Source organism: Mastomys coucha, unplaced genomic scaffold (genome assembly GCF_008632895.1).
Source record: "Mastomys coucha isolate ucsf_1 unplaced genomic scaffold, UCSF_Mcou_1 pScaffold21, whole genome shotgun sequence".
NCBI classification, from domain to species: Eukaryota; Metazoa; Chordata; class Mammalia; order Rodentia; family Muridae; genus Mastomys; species Mastomys coucha.
Window position 1 is genome coordinate 120,342,106 of NW_022196904.1, and position 12,646 is coordinate 120,354,751.

The window sequence follows — 12,646 nt, forward strand, 5'->3', positions numbered from 1 at the left end:
AACACATTTAGGGCTGAGAATACAAGCCATTTATCATCATTTTGATCTGTTATGAGTCTATACAGTAGCACCCATTGCAAAAAGAAGCTTCGGTGACCAAAGCTAAACCCAGCACTAATCTAAGCACAATTACTTAGACGTCAATTTGACAGCCATGTCACATCCATTTAGCAAAACAACAAACATAGCTTTGCCACCAGAGCCTATCACCTCTGGTACCAAGAATATTTGATCAGGTTTCAATACAAAACTTCTATGGAGTAGCCTCTCATTCAGTCAGAGAAGAGTTGGTCACACCTCCAACAGTCATGACGCTCTTATGCCAATGGACTTCTCTGGCCTGCACAGTCAGTATTGTAGCCTGTAGGGCTCACAGCTGAGAAGTGTTACTGATGACACTCCTTTCCCAGGAATCTGCATAGCACCTTCCAACACTGTGAGAGCTAGCCAGTGGGGAGAAAGCTTCCAGCTCAGGTCCAGCTTCATTTCTGCCTGTCCTGCCAGCAGATGGTGTGCCATCTTCAGCAATATAGTTTTCCTATTTGCCATGTTGTATTTAGAAAATTAATCTACTTAAGTCATATTGACCACCATGCAAAGATCAACAAAAGACAGTCATCTTTTAAATCATCCTGTTCTCTGGATTACACACAGATGCATCTTCTGACTCAGCGGAGGAGACCTCTTCAGGTAATGTTTTCAACCTGTCACTTCTATTAATTTAAATGCAATCACAGCTTTTCCTCTTTAGAAAAACAGTCTAAGTATGCCCTTCCCCTGTGGATTTATAGCTGTTTCTTCACGTGAACAGCAGCAAGCTCTCCACCTGGTAGACTCCCCTTTTGTGCTGCTTACATATTCAGCTAGTTTGTCATGCTTAAAAAATAACCCTAGTTAATGATTACCCTGTCAAAAGATTAAAAATGCAAAATGTACCCAGTATGTGTGTGTGCATGTGCATGTGTATGTACATGTTTCTTTGTGATAGTGCATGCCTTCTCGGGTGTTCTGGCACCTGTGTGAATGTGTATGTGGATGGTGGAAAACAATGTTGGGTATCGACGTCAGTAGCATCATCCATCTCCTTTGAGACAGGGTCTCTCATTGGCCTGGAGCTCAGTAATTAGGCTACAGCGACTGGCCACAGGCATGGGGTTTCTTTTGTCTCTGCTTTCTTAGTGCTGGGGTCACAAGCACACACAACTCCAGGCATTTTTACGTGGGTTCTGGGAATGGATCCCGGATTCACAAGTTATCAACACAAGTACTTACGGAGCCATGCACACATCCCATGATGCTAATTTTACAACTCCCTATTTTCTGGTTTTATACACAGGTGTGTCTTCAGTCTCTGCAGAAGATAGCTCCTCTGGTAATGTTTTCTGCCTGTCATATTTTTAATAGAACGAATGACATCCCTTTCTTTTCCTGTTTTGCAAACAATCTAAATGTATATTTCTATTTGCCTATAGCGAGTTCTTCGGCCTCAGCAGAAGCAAGTTCTCCAAATGGTAAAGCCTTCTCTTGTGCTGCTTAACAAAGGAAGCAAATTCCTTATTTTTTGTGTTTTATTTAGACAGTAAACTTATTTACATAACTACATTAGTCACAAAGTAAAGAAAGTGAAAACTACCCCCAATATCACTCTACTCATTTCAAAGCATCCTGTTCTCTAAGGTCACACCAGATCCACCCTGATTCACCACAGAGAACATCTCCTCTGGCGATCTTTCAACCCATTGCATTTCTTAAGTGGAACACAATCATAGTCTTTCAGCTTTCTGTTTGGAAAGAGATCCTCCACTCATTTCTTCTTCTCTGTGCTCATAGACATGTCTTCAACCTCAGCAGAAGGGAAGAGTGGAGGGCCGAGTGGTAAAGTCCTTCATGTGTTGTTTTAACTAATGATAAGTGCTTTTTGTCTTAGCATATGTTAAGTATGCCTAATACGGAGTCTTGTGACCCTTTCGCACTGTGTGCAGTGCGTTTTGATTATCTTCACATCCATCACCTCCCTTGTGTCCTCACACCCTTACCAACTCTGTTCCTCTTCCCAGCTAGGCCCTCTTCTACTTTCATGTCTTTATTTTATAAGTTAATCAATTTAAGGTTACTTAGCAAAGCATAGGTGACAGGTTATTCAGAAGAGCACAGACAACTTATCAGTGGCTACAACGCTGACGAAAGCCCCCACCTCCACTTTCCCTTGCCACCAAACACTGCTTCAGGGAGGAGTTAGGCCTCATGAGCTCCCCTTCTTTCCACGCTGAGATGGGGACGAGCCCACTCCTGTGCAAGTCTTGTGCAAATAATCACAATGGCTGAGAGTCAAGGGTGCAATATCTATGTTGTGCCCAGCAGACGATGATCTAGAACACACTAGGACTTCCTCCTGCTGTTATATATTCTTTCAACTCTTTCATCCATGTTGTTTTCTGAGACCTGGAAGGGGTAAAATTGATGTCTCATTTGAGGCTAAGCGCAAAAGTCACTTATTCTCAACACTTTGGCCAGCTGTGAGTCTGCAATAACCCTACACTCTTGCAAAAGCAAGCTGCTCTGGTCAAACCCAGCAGCAACAGTAACCTATGGGCATAACCGTAAGTATTTAGAAGTCAATTTGACAGGCACATTGTGTTCACTCAGCAAGACAGCTGCAGAACCTCCTCCACTAGGGCTCATCACCTCCCCAGACCAGGTTTGCAATACCAGATATAAACCCCCTTTAGAGAGGACTTCAAATCCAGTGAGAAAGCAGAGCAATCCCGCTACTCTTACAGCCGTGAGCACGTCATATCTGGCATGTTAGTAGTACAGTATTAGAGCTTCACAGCTGAGGGGAGCTATTTACGGAAATTCCCTCTCAGCCGTCTGGATAGAACTTTCCAGCTCTGTGAAAACCAGCCAGCAGAGACAAAGCTTGCACTTTACTTCCTCAGGTCTGCAACCCAAGAACTTGTGTCTCCATTAACATTCCTATGCTTCTTGTTTGTCGTATTGTATTTAGAAAAGGAATCTAATTAATGGTTGTATCTACCACTAACCAAAGATCAATGAAAAAAGATACCCATTTTTAAAGCATCCTGTTTTCTTTGTTTCACACAGACGCATCTTCAACCTCTTCAGAAGAAGAGACCTCCTCAGGTAATACTTTCTATCATGTTTCTTAAGTGAGACACAGTTTCTGCCTTTCCTCTAGTTGGCAAATGCACACAGTTGTATCTCCTTTTGGTCTCTAGATACATCTTTAACCTCAGCAGAATCGAGTTCTACAACTGGTAAGTCCTCTGTTCTGATGCTTAATATACAGAGCTTCTCACGTGTCATATTAAACTCTGAAAAGGAGCCTATTGCTGATCACTTTGGCATCAAATACAGATCAGTGAAAGTTGTTTTTAAAGAGCCACTTCTCCTGGTTTCTACACAGATACATCTTCAACCTCAGCAGAAGACTCGAGCTCCTCTGGTAATGTTTTCTGTTGTTACATTTCTTTCCTTTCTTTTTTTTCTAAACCATAATTCATTTTAGTTGATTTCTTTTAATGAGCAAACATAGTGAATAGTTTTAGTGCATTGTTTTTATATATACTTTGTTGTTCATGTTCTCTCTCTCTCTCTTTCTCTCTCTCTGTCTCTCTCACACACACACACTGCATATTTGTAATATTCCATTTCTAGTAAGTCCCCTTCTATTTTGTCACATATGTTCTATTTCCCTCTCCTTTCTTAAAACCTCCTTTTCTCCTCCCACAGCCCCTCTCTGTTTCTTGACATACACACACACATATGTATATATAGATATAGATATAGATATAGATAGATATAGATAGATATAGATAGATATATAGATATATAGATATGATCTGCATATGAGAGAGAATGTGGTATTTGTCTTTCTGATTTTGTTACTTCATATAATAATTTCCAGTTGCATCAATATTCTTACAGAGTTCATAACTTATTTTTTCTTTACAGCTGAATAAAACTCCAGTGTGTGTGTGTGTGTGTGTGTGTGTGTGTGTGTGTGTATTACATTTTCATTACCCACCCATCTGGTGATGAACATCTAGCTACTGTGAATATGGTAGCAATAAACATCATTGCTCTGTGATAGGACTTAGATTCCTTTGGATATATATTCACACTGGCAGCTGGATCAGATGGTAATTCTAACTTAGTTTTGTGAGAAACAGCCACATGATCTTCATGGTGACTCTACCTGTTTGCACTTCCACCAGCAGTGATACTCCGCCACATCGCCATTAGCATCTGCTCACTTAACTTCTTAATGGTAGCCATTCTGACTGGGTTAAGAGTGAAGTAGTCTACTTTTTTAAAATTTTTGTCTGAGTCTGTGTGTGTGTATGTGCAGATGTGAATGCAGGTGCTGTCTGAGTCCAGAAGAGGATGTTAGACCACCTGGAGCGAGGCACAGTTATCCCCTGATGTGACTGCCTGGATCTGAGCTTGAGTCTTCTGCAGGAGCAATACCTGTTCTAACCACTGAGCAACCTCTCCAACCTCGGAAGTCATCTTACCCTGCATTTTCTTATGGGCTAAGGATGTTGAACAACTTCAAAAATATTGACCATTTATGTTTCTTTTCTTTATAAATTTTATCTCCCCTTCATCAGACCAGATATTGAGTGACAGTTTTAGGGTCTAGGGATTTAATTTTTGCAGCTCTTGTGTATTCCGGATAACAACCACCTGTCTGAATTAGAGCTGGAAGAGATTTCCTCCCACTTTGTAGGATGTGTGTTTTCTCTGTTGATGGTTTCTCATGCTGTGCAGAAGCTTTTAAACTTCATGTAGTTGCATTTTTCAATAATTTAATTATTTACTTTGCTAATGGAGTCTATCCAGAAGTGTTTGGCCTCGTTCTGTATCTTTAAATGGAATCTTCCTACCTTGTCTTCTAATAGTTTCAGCATTTCGATATTTTATATTAAGGTCTTCGATCCTTCCTTAATTGATTTTGTACAGAGTGAGACATGCAAATCTGATTTCATTCTTCTGTAAATACCTGACTTATTGACCAGGCTTTCCTCTCCATTGTATGTTATTTTCTGACCCCATAGATTTCAATTTTACTTAGCAATCCTTTTCTCAATGTACAGAAAATCAAAGTGTTGTTACAGCTTTATGGGAGCCACAGATCACTCACCAATCATAGCTACCCATATGTCAGCAAGAGATTTACATGAAAAATTAACAACCTTAACGATCTTGCTGGAGCAAAGTTCCCAAGATTGGTAATGGAAGTTACCAGTGGGAGACAAAGTGGAAGAAGGCAGACTGTCACAGGAACCACTCTTGACCCTTTGAGTGGATGGGTCTCCTCGACGTCATTTCACAGCTACCCTTTTGTAAACAGCTACCAAAGCTACAAACAATGTCACCAATACCAAATGGTTTTGTGTTGGGAAGTTGTTTGGGGTATTAATAATCTCCTTTATCATCTGTTCCTCTCTCTCTCTCTCTCTCTCTCTCTCTTTCTCTCTCTCCCTCCCTCCCTCTCTCTCCCCCTCCCTCTCCCTCCCTCCCTCTCTCTCCCCCTCCCTCTCCCTCTCCTGCTCTCTTCCTCATCTTCATCAACTTCTTCATCATGTCCAAATTATTCTTATTCACCGATGACTTCATTTTTGTCATCTTCTCCTTCCATTTCTTCATCCTCTTCCTTATCATATTCTTCTTCCTCTGTCCTTGTCTTCTCTGTCTCCATCCTCTTCCTCTCTCTTTTTCATCATAGCATCAATCTCTGTATCTGAATCAGGGACTTCCTGGTTCTCTTGGTGGCAATTAGCCAGGGCAGGAGCTTGAGGACAGTCTCTTGGTAAACATTCACGTCAGTGTCATCCCAGTCAACAGATCCAAATCTCTTAGATTATCCACAGTCTTCAGAGGTCCCAAGGTGCTAATGTCTTTCCATGCTTTTCCACTTACAACTAGATGCGTGGGGTTTCAAAATGCCTTTCTTAGCACATGCACACTGCAGATATTCTGTGTCTGTGAGCTCAAGCTTTTTTATTTCAGTATCACAAGGAGACTTGAACATGACATCTAGCCTACACTAATTAAAATTAGGAACGCTTAAGTTCACAAATTCTGCTGCTGACCTCTCAAGTTTCCCAATATTTGATTTTTCAGTTAGCTAAGATAAGTGCTCCAACAGCTGATTCCTCAGATCATCCTGGTGGATCCTTTTTCTCCTTGTCTTCAAATTTAACTTTCCATGGTGGGAGTGAAGATGGACGATGGTGTCCTCAACTGTGTCATGAGGGCTGTGGAAGGAGTTGGCCGACAGCACAGTCAGGAACAGCATAGGGCCTGTATTGCCCCTGTGCTGATGAACACAGCCCCTGAGACTTCTTGTATTCCATGTATTCTTAGGCTTGATCTATTGAAAGTTAAACTTATATTTGTTAATTTTTTCTTCTTTATGCATTTGGGAGTATATTATTGTTTTAGCTTGTTGTATATCCCTCAAATTCATTCTTCTGCTTGGTCTTGTTTATTGGTGATGCTTTTTGCTGTTGACTGACTCTTCTGGAATTTTCACTGGCTTTTCCAGTGTCAGTCCTGTGAACAGTTCACTGGCCATCAGTGACAGTGTTCCAGATTGGTGTCAGCATCAGGCTGACCAGCTGTGTTCCCTGCTACAGTCTGCACTCTATTCACAGCTAACCTGGCCTTCCATAGTACAATTTGTGGGAGATGTTCTCTAGGCAATACAACTAACAATGGACACTTGTTCAAAGAGTTGTCCAGAGCTGTCATACGTAACACATCATGTTGTCCTCTTAAATTGTGTTCATACATATACACAACACAGTTTCCAATTTCCCATCATACACAGAAGTTCATTCCTTAAATACAAGGAGAGCATTTCCATTCCTATTTGGCAAATGACCTAGCTATGCCTCTTCTTTTTGTCTATAGATACTTCTTCAACCTCAGCAGAAGAAAGCCCTCCAAATGGCAAGTCTCCATCATGCTATTTAAACTAAAGGAATGCACTTCTTATTATTTTTAATTAATGAACACGGCCCCTGAGACTTCTTGTATTCTATGTATTCTTAGGCTTGATCTATTGGAAGTTAAAGTTATATTTGTTAATTTTTTCTTCTTTATGCATTTGGGAGTGTATTATTGTTAATTACATTAACATTACATTATATTAATTACATTATCATTAATTAATTAGGTGTATTTTGAAAGTGAACCTGTTTAGTGATCAAATTGACCCCAAAGTAAAGGTAGTGGAAAATGCTCTCAGTGTCCTTCAGTAGATGTTAAAGCATCCTGGCCTCTGGGTTTACACACAGATGCACCTTCAGGTGCAACAGAGAGGATGTCTGCTAACCTATTACAGTTCTTAAGTTAAACAGTCTGGGCTTTTCTGCTTACCTTTGGCAAACGAAACTAGCTATTTCTCTTCTGCTCTTTGTCGACAGATATTTCTTCGACCTCAGCAAAACCGACTTCTCCAAGTGGTGAGTCCCTATTGTCTTCAAACTTACATAATGAGTTTTCATTTGTTGTGTTGTACTTATAAAATGAGCTTTTTAATGATCACATTTGGCATCAAATAAGGACCAATGCAAATACAGTCATTTAAAGCAGCCTCTTCCCTGGTGTACACACAGATGCAGCTGAGAAGATCTCTGGTGGTCTTATCAGTTTGTCACATTTCCTAACTGAAACACAACTTCAGCTTCTGCTCTTTCTGTTTGAGAAGTAAACCTCTGTATTCAGGACTTTGGCTATGACATAAGCCTGATGAACACAGAAACCCGGCATCCTTTCCACAGTGACGGTATTCAGGTCTCCTTCATTCAGCCATAGACAACTGTGAGGCCCTTCTACTACAGGTGCCTTCTGCCTATGTACTGATATTCATCAAGTGAACCTGAGGAAGACTAAGGCTGGGGGCCCACATCTCATTTTGTTGCTTGTGTTGTTTCCTGTCATGCTTCTATGCACACACACACACACACACACACACACACACACATGATTGTGACAGTAATTCTATTCATTTGTTCTTTTGTTTTATACCATGCTGTTGCTTAAAGCAAACCATTTTTCTCTGTTTCCCATGTCAGAAGAGGCCCTTTTTCCCTAGACGTGTTCCTTGCAGCTCCTGGGGAAACACTTTCTGAGCATCAGTCAGTCCAACAAAAATTAACAGGCCAGCAGACAGGAAAAGAGAGGGAATAGGTGTCAAGAAAGGCCAGTTGGGCCCCCTCTGGCACAGCAGGCCTCTACTGGTTGGGACACTGAATGCTGGGATGGCAGGAAGATGCTGGGGACAGGATGAACAGGCTAATGGAGCCTCAGATGCAAAGCCAAGGAGAGAATAGAGAAATGATCTGTTACTTTTGGAGGAAAAGGAGTCTCAGAGAAGAAACATATTTGCTTAAGATCACAGGGCCAGGACAAGACAAAATGAGATATAGAAACTCTTTTCCAGGGTCTTCTGATGCCCAGGGCTTATGGGGAAGCCTCCAGTCCTGGTGGCATGTCTGTCTTCAGTAGCAAGCCTTTGCTACCCATTTAGTTATTAAATTTCAAGTCCTAGTTACTTTGAAAATGTCCAAGTTTGAAACTCAATGAAACGTGGTGTCTGAGTTAGGGTTTTACTGCTGTGAACAGACACCATGACCAAGACAACTCTTATAAAGACAACATTTAATTGGGACTGGCTTACAGGTTCAGAGGTTCAGTCCATTATCATCAAGATGGGAACATGGCAGCATCCAGGCAGATGTGGGGCTGGAGGAGCTGAGAGTTTTACATCTTCATCCAAAGGCAGACAGGAGAAGACTAGCTTCCAGGCAGCTAGGAGGAGGGTCTCAAAACCCACCCCCACAGTGACACACCTACTCCAACAAGGCCAAACCTCCTAATAGTGCCACTCCCTGAGCCATTCATATTCAAACCACCGTACCTTGTGAATACATTCTTTCCAGATGCAGTTAAGATGGCTTCCCCCCTCCCTGGTCCTCTCTCTTCTTACCTCCATCCTTTATTTCTTTACTTACCTATTTCCCTCTCCCAATCACAACTGCCATTTTGACAAAAGGTTCCCTCACTTTTCATTCCCACTCTTGACATCATATGTGGTGGGCTTTTGTTTGCAGACTGGGTTGTTGCAAAGTCCCCACCTTACACATTAGGAAGCACACATGCCATCTACTTCCTCTGAGAACATGGCACTCAGAATCACCTCGAGTTTCAACAGAAAATGCTTCTCAGAAAGGAAGGATGGTACAGTGGCCATTAACCCTTACCTTCCTTCTTTTCTAATGCCTACCCTGAGACCAACACAAATAGAACTCCAAAATGCACAATAGTTAGAAAGAACATAGCCCTAGGACTTGAAGATTTGACCTGTGAATAACTTGGTCATTTTATACAGTTCCTCTGCGTCTTTGTTTTTTTTTTTTTTTAATCCTAAAGCAGTGATAAAACTTTCTCAGATTGGTTTTTGTAAGAACTGGGGGTGTAGGGCTGGAGAGATGGCTCATGGTGGCTTACAACCATCTCTAATGGGATCCCATGCCTTCTTCTGGTGTGTCTGAAGACAGCGACCTGGTACTCATATATGTAAAATAAACAAATAAATCTTTTTTAAAAATGGGGGTGTAGATTACCATGTTGCACGCTGTGGATGTGCAACGTGAGAATGCTCTTAAGCCATGTTCCACACACCAGCTTCTTGCACACCCTGCCGTACCTACATGTGGAAACATGAATGGGAAGTGCACACTGCTATAGAACAGGCTTGCTACTGTAGACCTGCAGTCTAAAGTAGAATCTCAGTAAAACCACATTTTAACCCCTTCTTCTCACAACTTTTTTTTTTCAGCTACGGTTCCAACTTTGACAAAAGTGACTCTGTCGCCTGGTAATGATCACTGTGCTTATTGTGGGAGACAGCTCTGTTCTCTGATTTGCTACCACATTTCATCTCAGCAGCTGTTGCTAATTTTTCCACCTGGCTTCCCTCTGTATAGTTTAATGTATTATTCCATCTTTCTCATCTAAACTGGAGCCTGAGGAATATGATCAACTTCCTGCCCTTTATTCTCAGCCCTTATAAAAACGTTGCCTAATACCAGGAATGGTGGCACACATCTTTGATCACCAACACTCAGGAGGCAGAGGCATGTGAGTTTCTGTGAGTTTGAATCAGCCTAAGTTCCAGGGCCCAGCCAGGGCTAAGAAGTGAGACCATGTCTCAAAAACATAAAAATAAAAAAATAAGCATATGAATCTCTTTTTTGAGCATCCAAACAATTATACTCCTGGAGAATAAACAAAACATAACAATATTTGTCACATTTTGATGCCAAGAAATGCCTTCCTGCACTCAAGCCAATGGAGAGGAGTCTAAAATAAGCACGAGCTTGAGCTCTGGCTTGAAGCTGAACCCCAAAGCTCTGATGTTTTTACATGAATGATGCATTTACCTCTTTCCCTGGTAGTTTTTTGTTTCTTTCTACTCACCAAAATGATAAGGTGTCCATTGATCGGTTAGGATCATATTTCCCTTTCACCCCTTACAGCATCTTACGCCCCTACACCCTTTATAACCCTCCAGCTGTGGGCATATTACATGCCAACATATACATAGTGTGGGACACGTACACTTGTAGTTCAGCTCTAGGACCTCACTCAGAAGCCACCCGTGTGAATTCATGAGTCACACTTTCGTCTTCCTGGTGCTTGATGGAAACCAGGACCTTACTCTTTCCACCGAACTGCATCTTCAGCCCATTCTCATAGCTACACAAGTATTTTGCTTTCATCGTTATGATGCCAATTAGGCCAACAGAGGGCAGCTGTCCTAGACCACCACACCAGTCAGAACTACAGATTTAATATTCACTATGGCTTTTCTTTGGGCCAAACACCCCAGTGCTAATTATTACAAAGACAAACCACCTGACGCCTATCTGTGAGCACAGACCCTCTGGTGTAATACAGGAGTGCCTCCCACAGGGATGTCTCAGTCAACAATGGGTCTTATAGAATCCTTGTACCGCAATGGCTCCATAGGCTGTTCCCTAGTGACTCCACAGCCAGCCTTTTGTGTGTAACACAACAAGGTCTCCCAACAGCCCAATTCTCACAATGTGTCCTCCTGGGTAAGTAGCACGGTTGTGCAGGTCTTGCTTTTTATCGTTTTTTATTCAAAATTACATGGTTTTGAAGTATTTATATGCACTAGTGCACGTGACAAAATCTACCCATTGCCCAGTGGATGAGCCCCAGTGTATGACCCCGGTGGAGAATTCTGTGGTGTTAGATCTGTGATAATGGTAAAACAGCTAAATTACAAAAGACAGTTTTGTTGTTAAAATGCTGCCTCTGAAGAAGAGTAGGACTTTCACAGGGTGTGCTTTGATGAATCAGGGCAACGCCTCCATTTAAAGCCACTGTTTACAAAGATTTGGGCACCAGTTTGGAGGTGGGGTGTGGCTTTTGTTGACTAGGCTCCCTCTTATTAGGCCATTCTCTTTGAATTTTCACTGCAAGTGACACCTCGAATAGTGTCTACTCTAGAAATCTCACTTGAAATGACTGCTCTTGCTCTGCAGACCTGCCTCTGCGCCTGGTAGGCGGGCGGAACCGCTGTGAGGGCCGGCTGGAGGTGCGGCACGAGGGCGAGTGGGGAACCGTGTGCGATGACCGCTGGAACATCAAGAATGCCCGGGTTGTGTGCCGCCTCCTGGGCTGCGGTCCAGCGCTAGGCGCCCCGGGTAGAAGCCACTTTGGGCCCGGTACAGGCCCCATCCTGATGAATGAAGTGCGCTGCTCTGGCAGGGAGGACTCTCTGGAGAGCTGTGCCCACGCTGGCTGGACAAGGCACAACTGCCACCACCGTGAGGATGCTGGCGTGATCTGCGCAGGTAGGGGCTTCTACGCAGGCAGGCACGGGCTCCTGGTGCACATATGGGCCCTGGCGTGTGAAAGTCCCCAGGCTCTCTACCTCAGCACCATCCCTCCTTAAGGCATTCATCCCTTAGTCAAAATAATCCCATGTTAGGACAAAGAGCTAGCGGTGGTGATGTTTTGATCATTGGTCTGATTTTGTTAATGAGCTTGCTCTAATTCCAACTTAGTGAAATATTTGAGTCAGAAAGGTAGCTGAAGAATTATGAGGTTCAAAGAAGGGAGTGACAGTTTCATAGACCCACTAAGAGCATAGCAATTGTTGCAGCCAAACACAGCTTATCCTGTTAACTTTCTGTCTCTGAGGTTGTCAAGGGCCCCATTCTGGAGACACCATTTCACGCGGACTTAACTAACCCTCAGAATCTAAAACACTCTCCACAGTGTTCCAACTTCCCTGTGTCCATTGTATCAAAGATTTTGCCTGCATCTTCCCTGGAATATATTTTATTGTCAGCTGTCTTTCTAGACATTCTTACAACCACCTACATGGCACAGGACCTCCTTCTAATGGTTCTAGGTTAGTCCTAAATTGGCCCATGCAAATTTCAGAGAGTTGGAGAATTCTAAGGCTTGAAGAAGCCTGAGTTCGCCTCATCTCAACTTTTTTTTACTTTATTATTAGATATTTTCTTTATTTACATGTAAATTTCTCCATTCCCAGTTTCTCCTCCAAAAAACA

At 42.4% G+C, this 12,646-nt stretch overlaps 1 protein-coding gene across 1 annotated transcript in view; it reads left to right on the plus strand.

Moving 5' to 3' along the window:
• Positions 1-12,646, plus strand: part of LOC116103093 (deleted in malignant brain tumors 1 protein-like) — a 129,544-nt gene that overhangs the window by 109,791 nt on the left and 7,107 nt on the right. Inside the window, exons 54-63 of the mRNA XM_031388569.1 lie at positions 655-690; positions 1,337-1,372; positions 1,473-1,511; positions 3,106-3,144; positions 3,240-3,278; positions 3,428-3,466; positions 6,943-6,981; positions 7,458-7,496; positions 9,875-9,913; positions 11,610-11,921. Coding sequence (XP_031244429.1) covers positions 655-690; positions 1,337-1,372; positions 1,473-1,511; positions 3,106-3,144; positions 3,240-3,278; positions 3,428-3,466; positions 6,943-6,981; positions 7,458-7,496; positions 9,875-9,913; positions 11,610-11,921 — 657 coding nt within the window. The remainder of the gene's footprint in view (positions 1-654; positions 691-1,336; positions 1,373-1,472; positions 1,512-3,105; positions 3,145-3,239; positions 3,279-3,427; positions 3,467-6,942; positions 6,982-7,457; positions 7,497-9,874; positions 9,914-11,609; positions 11,922-12,646) is intronic.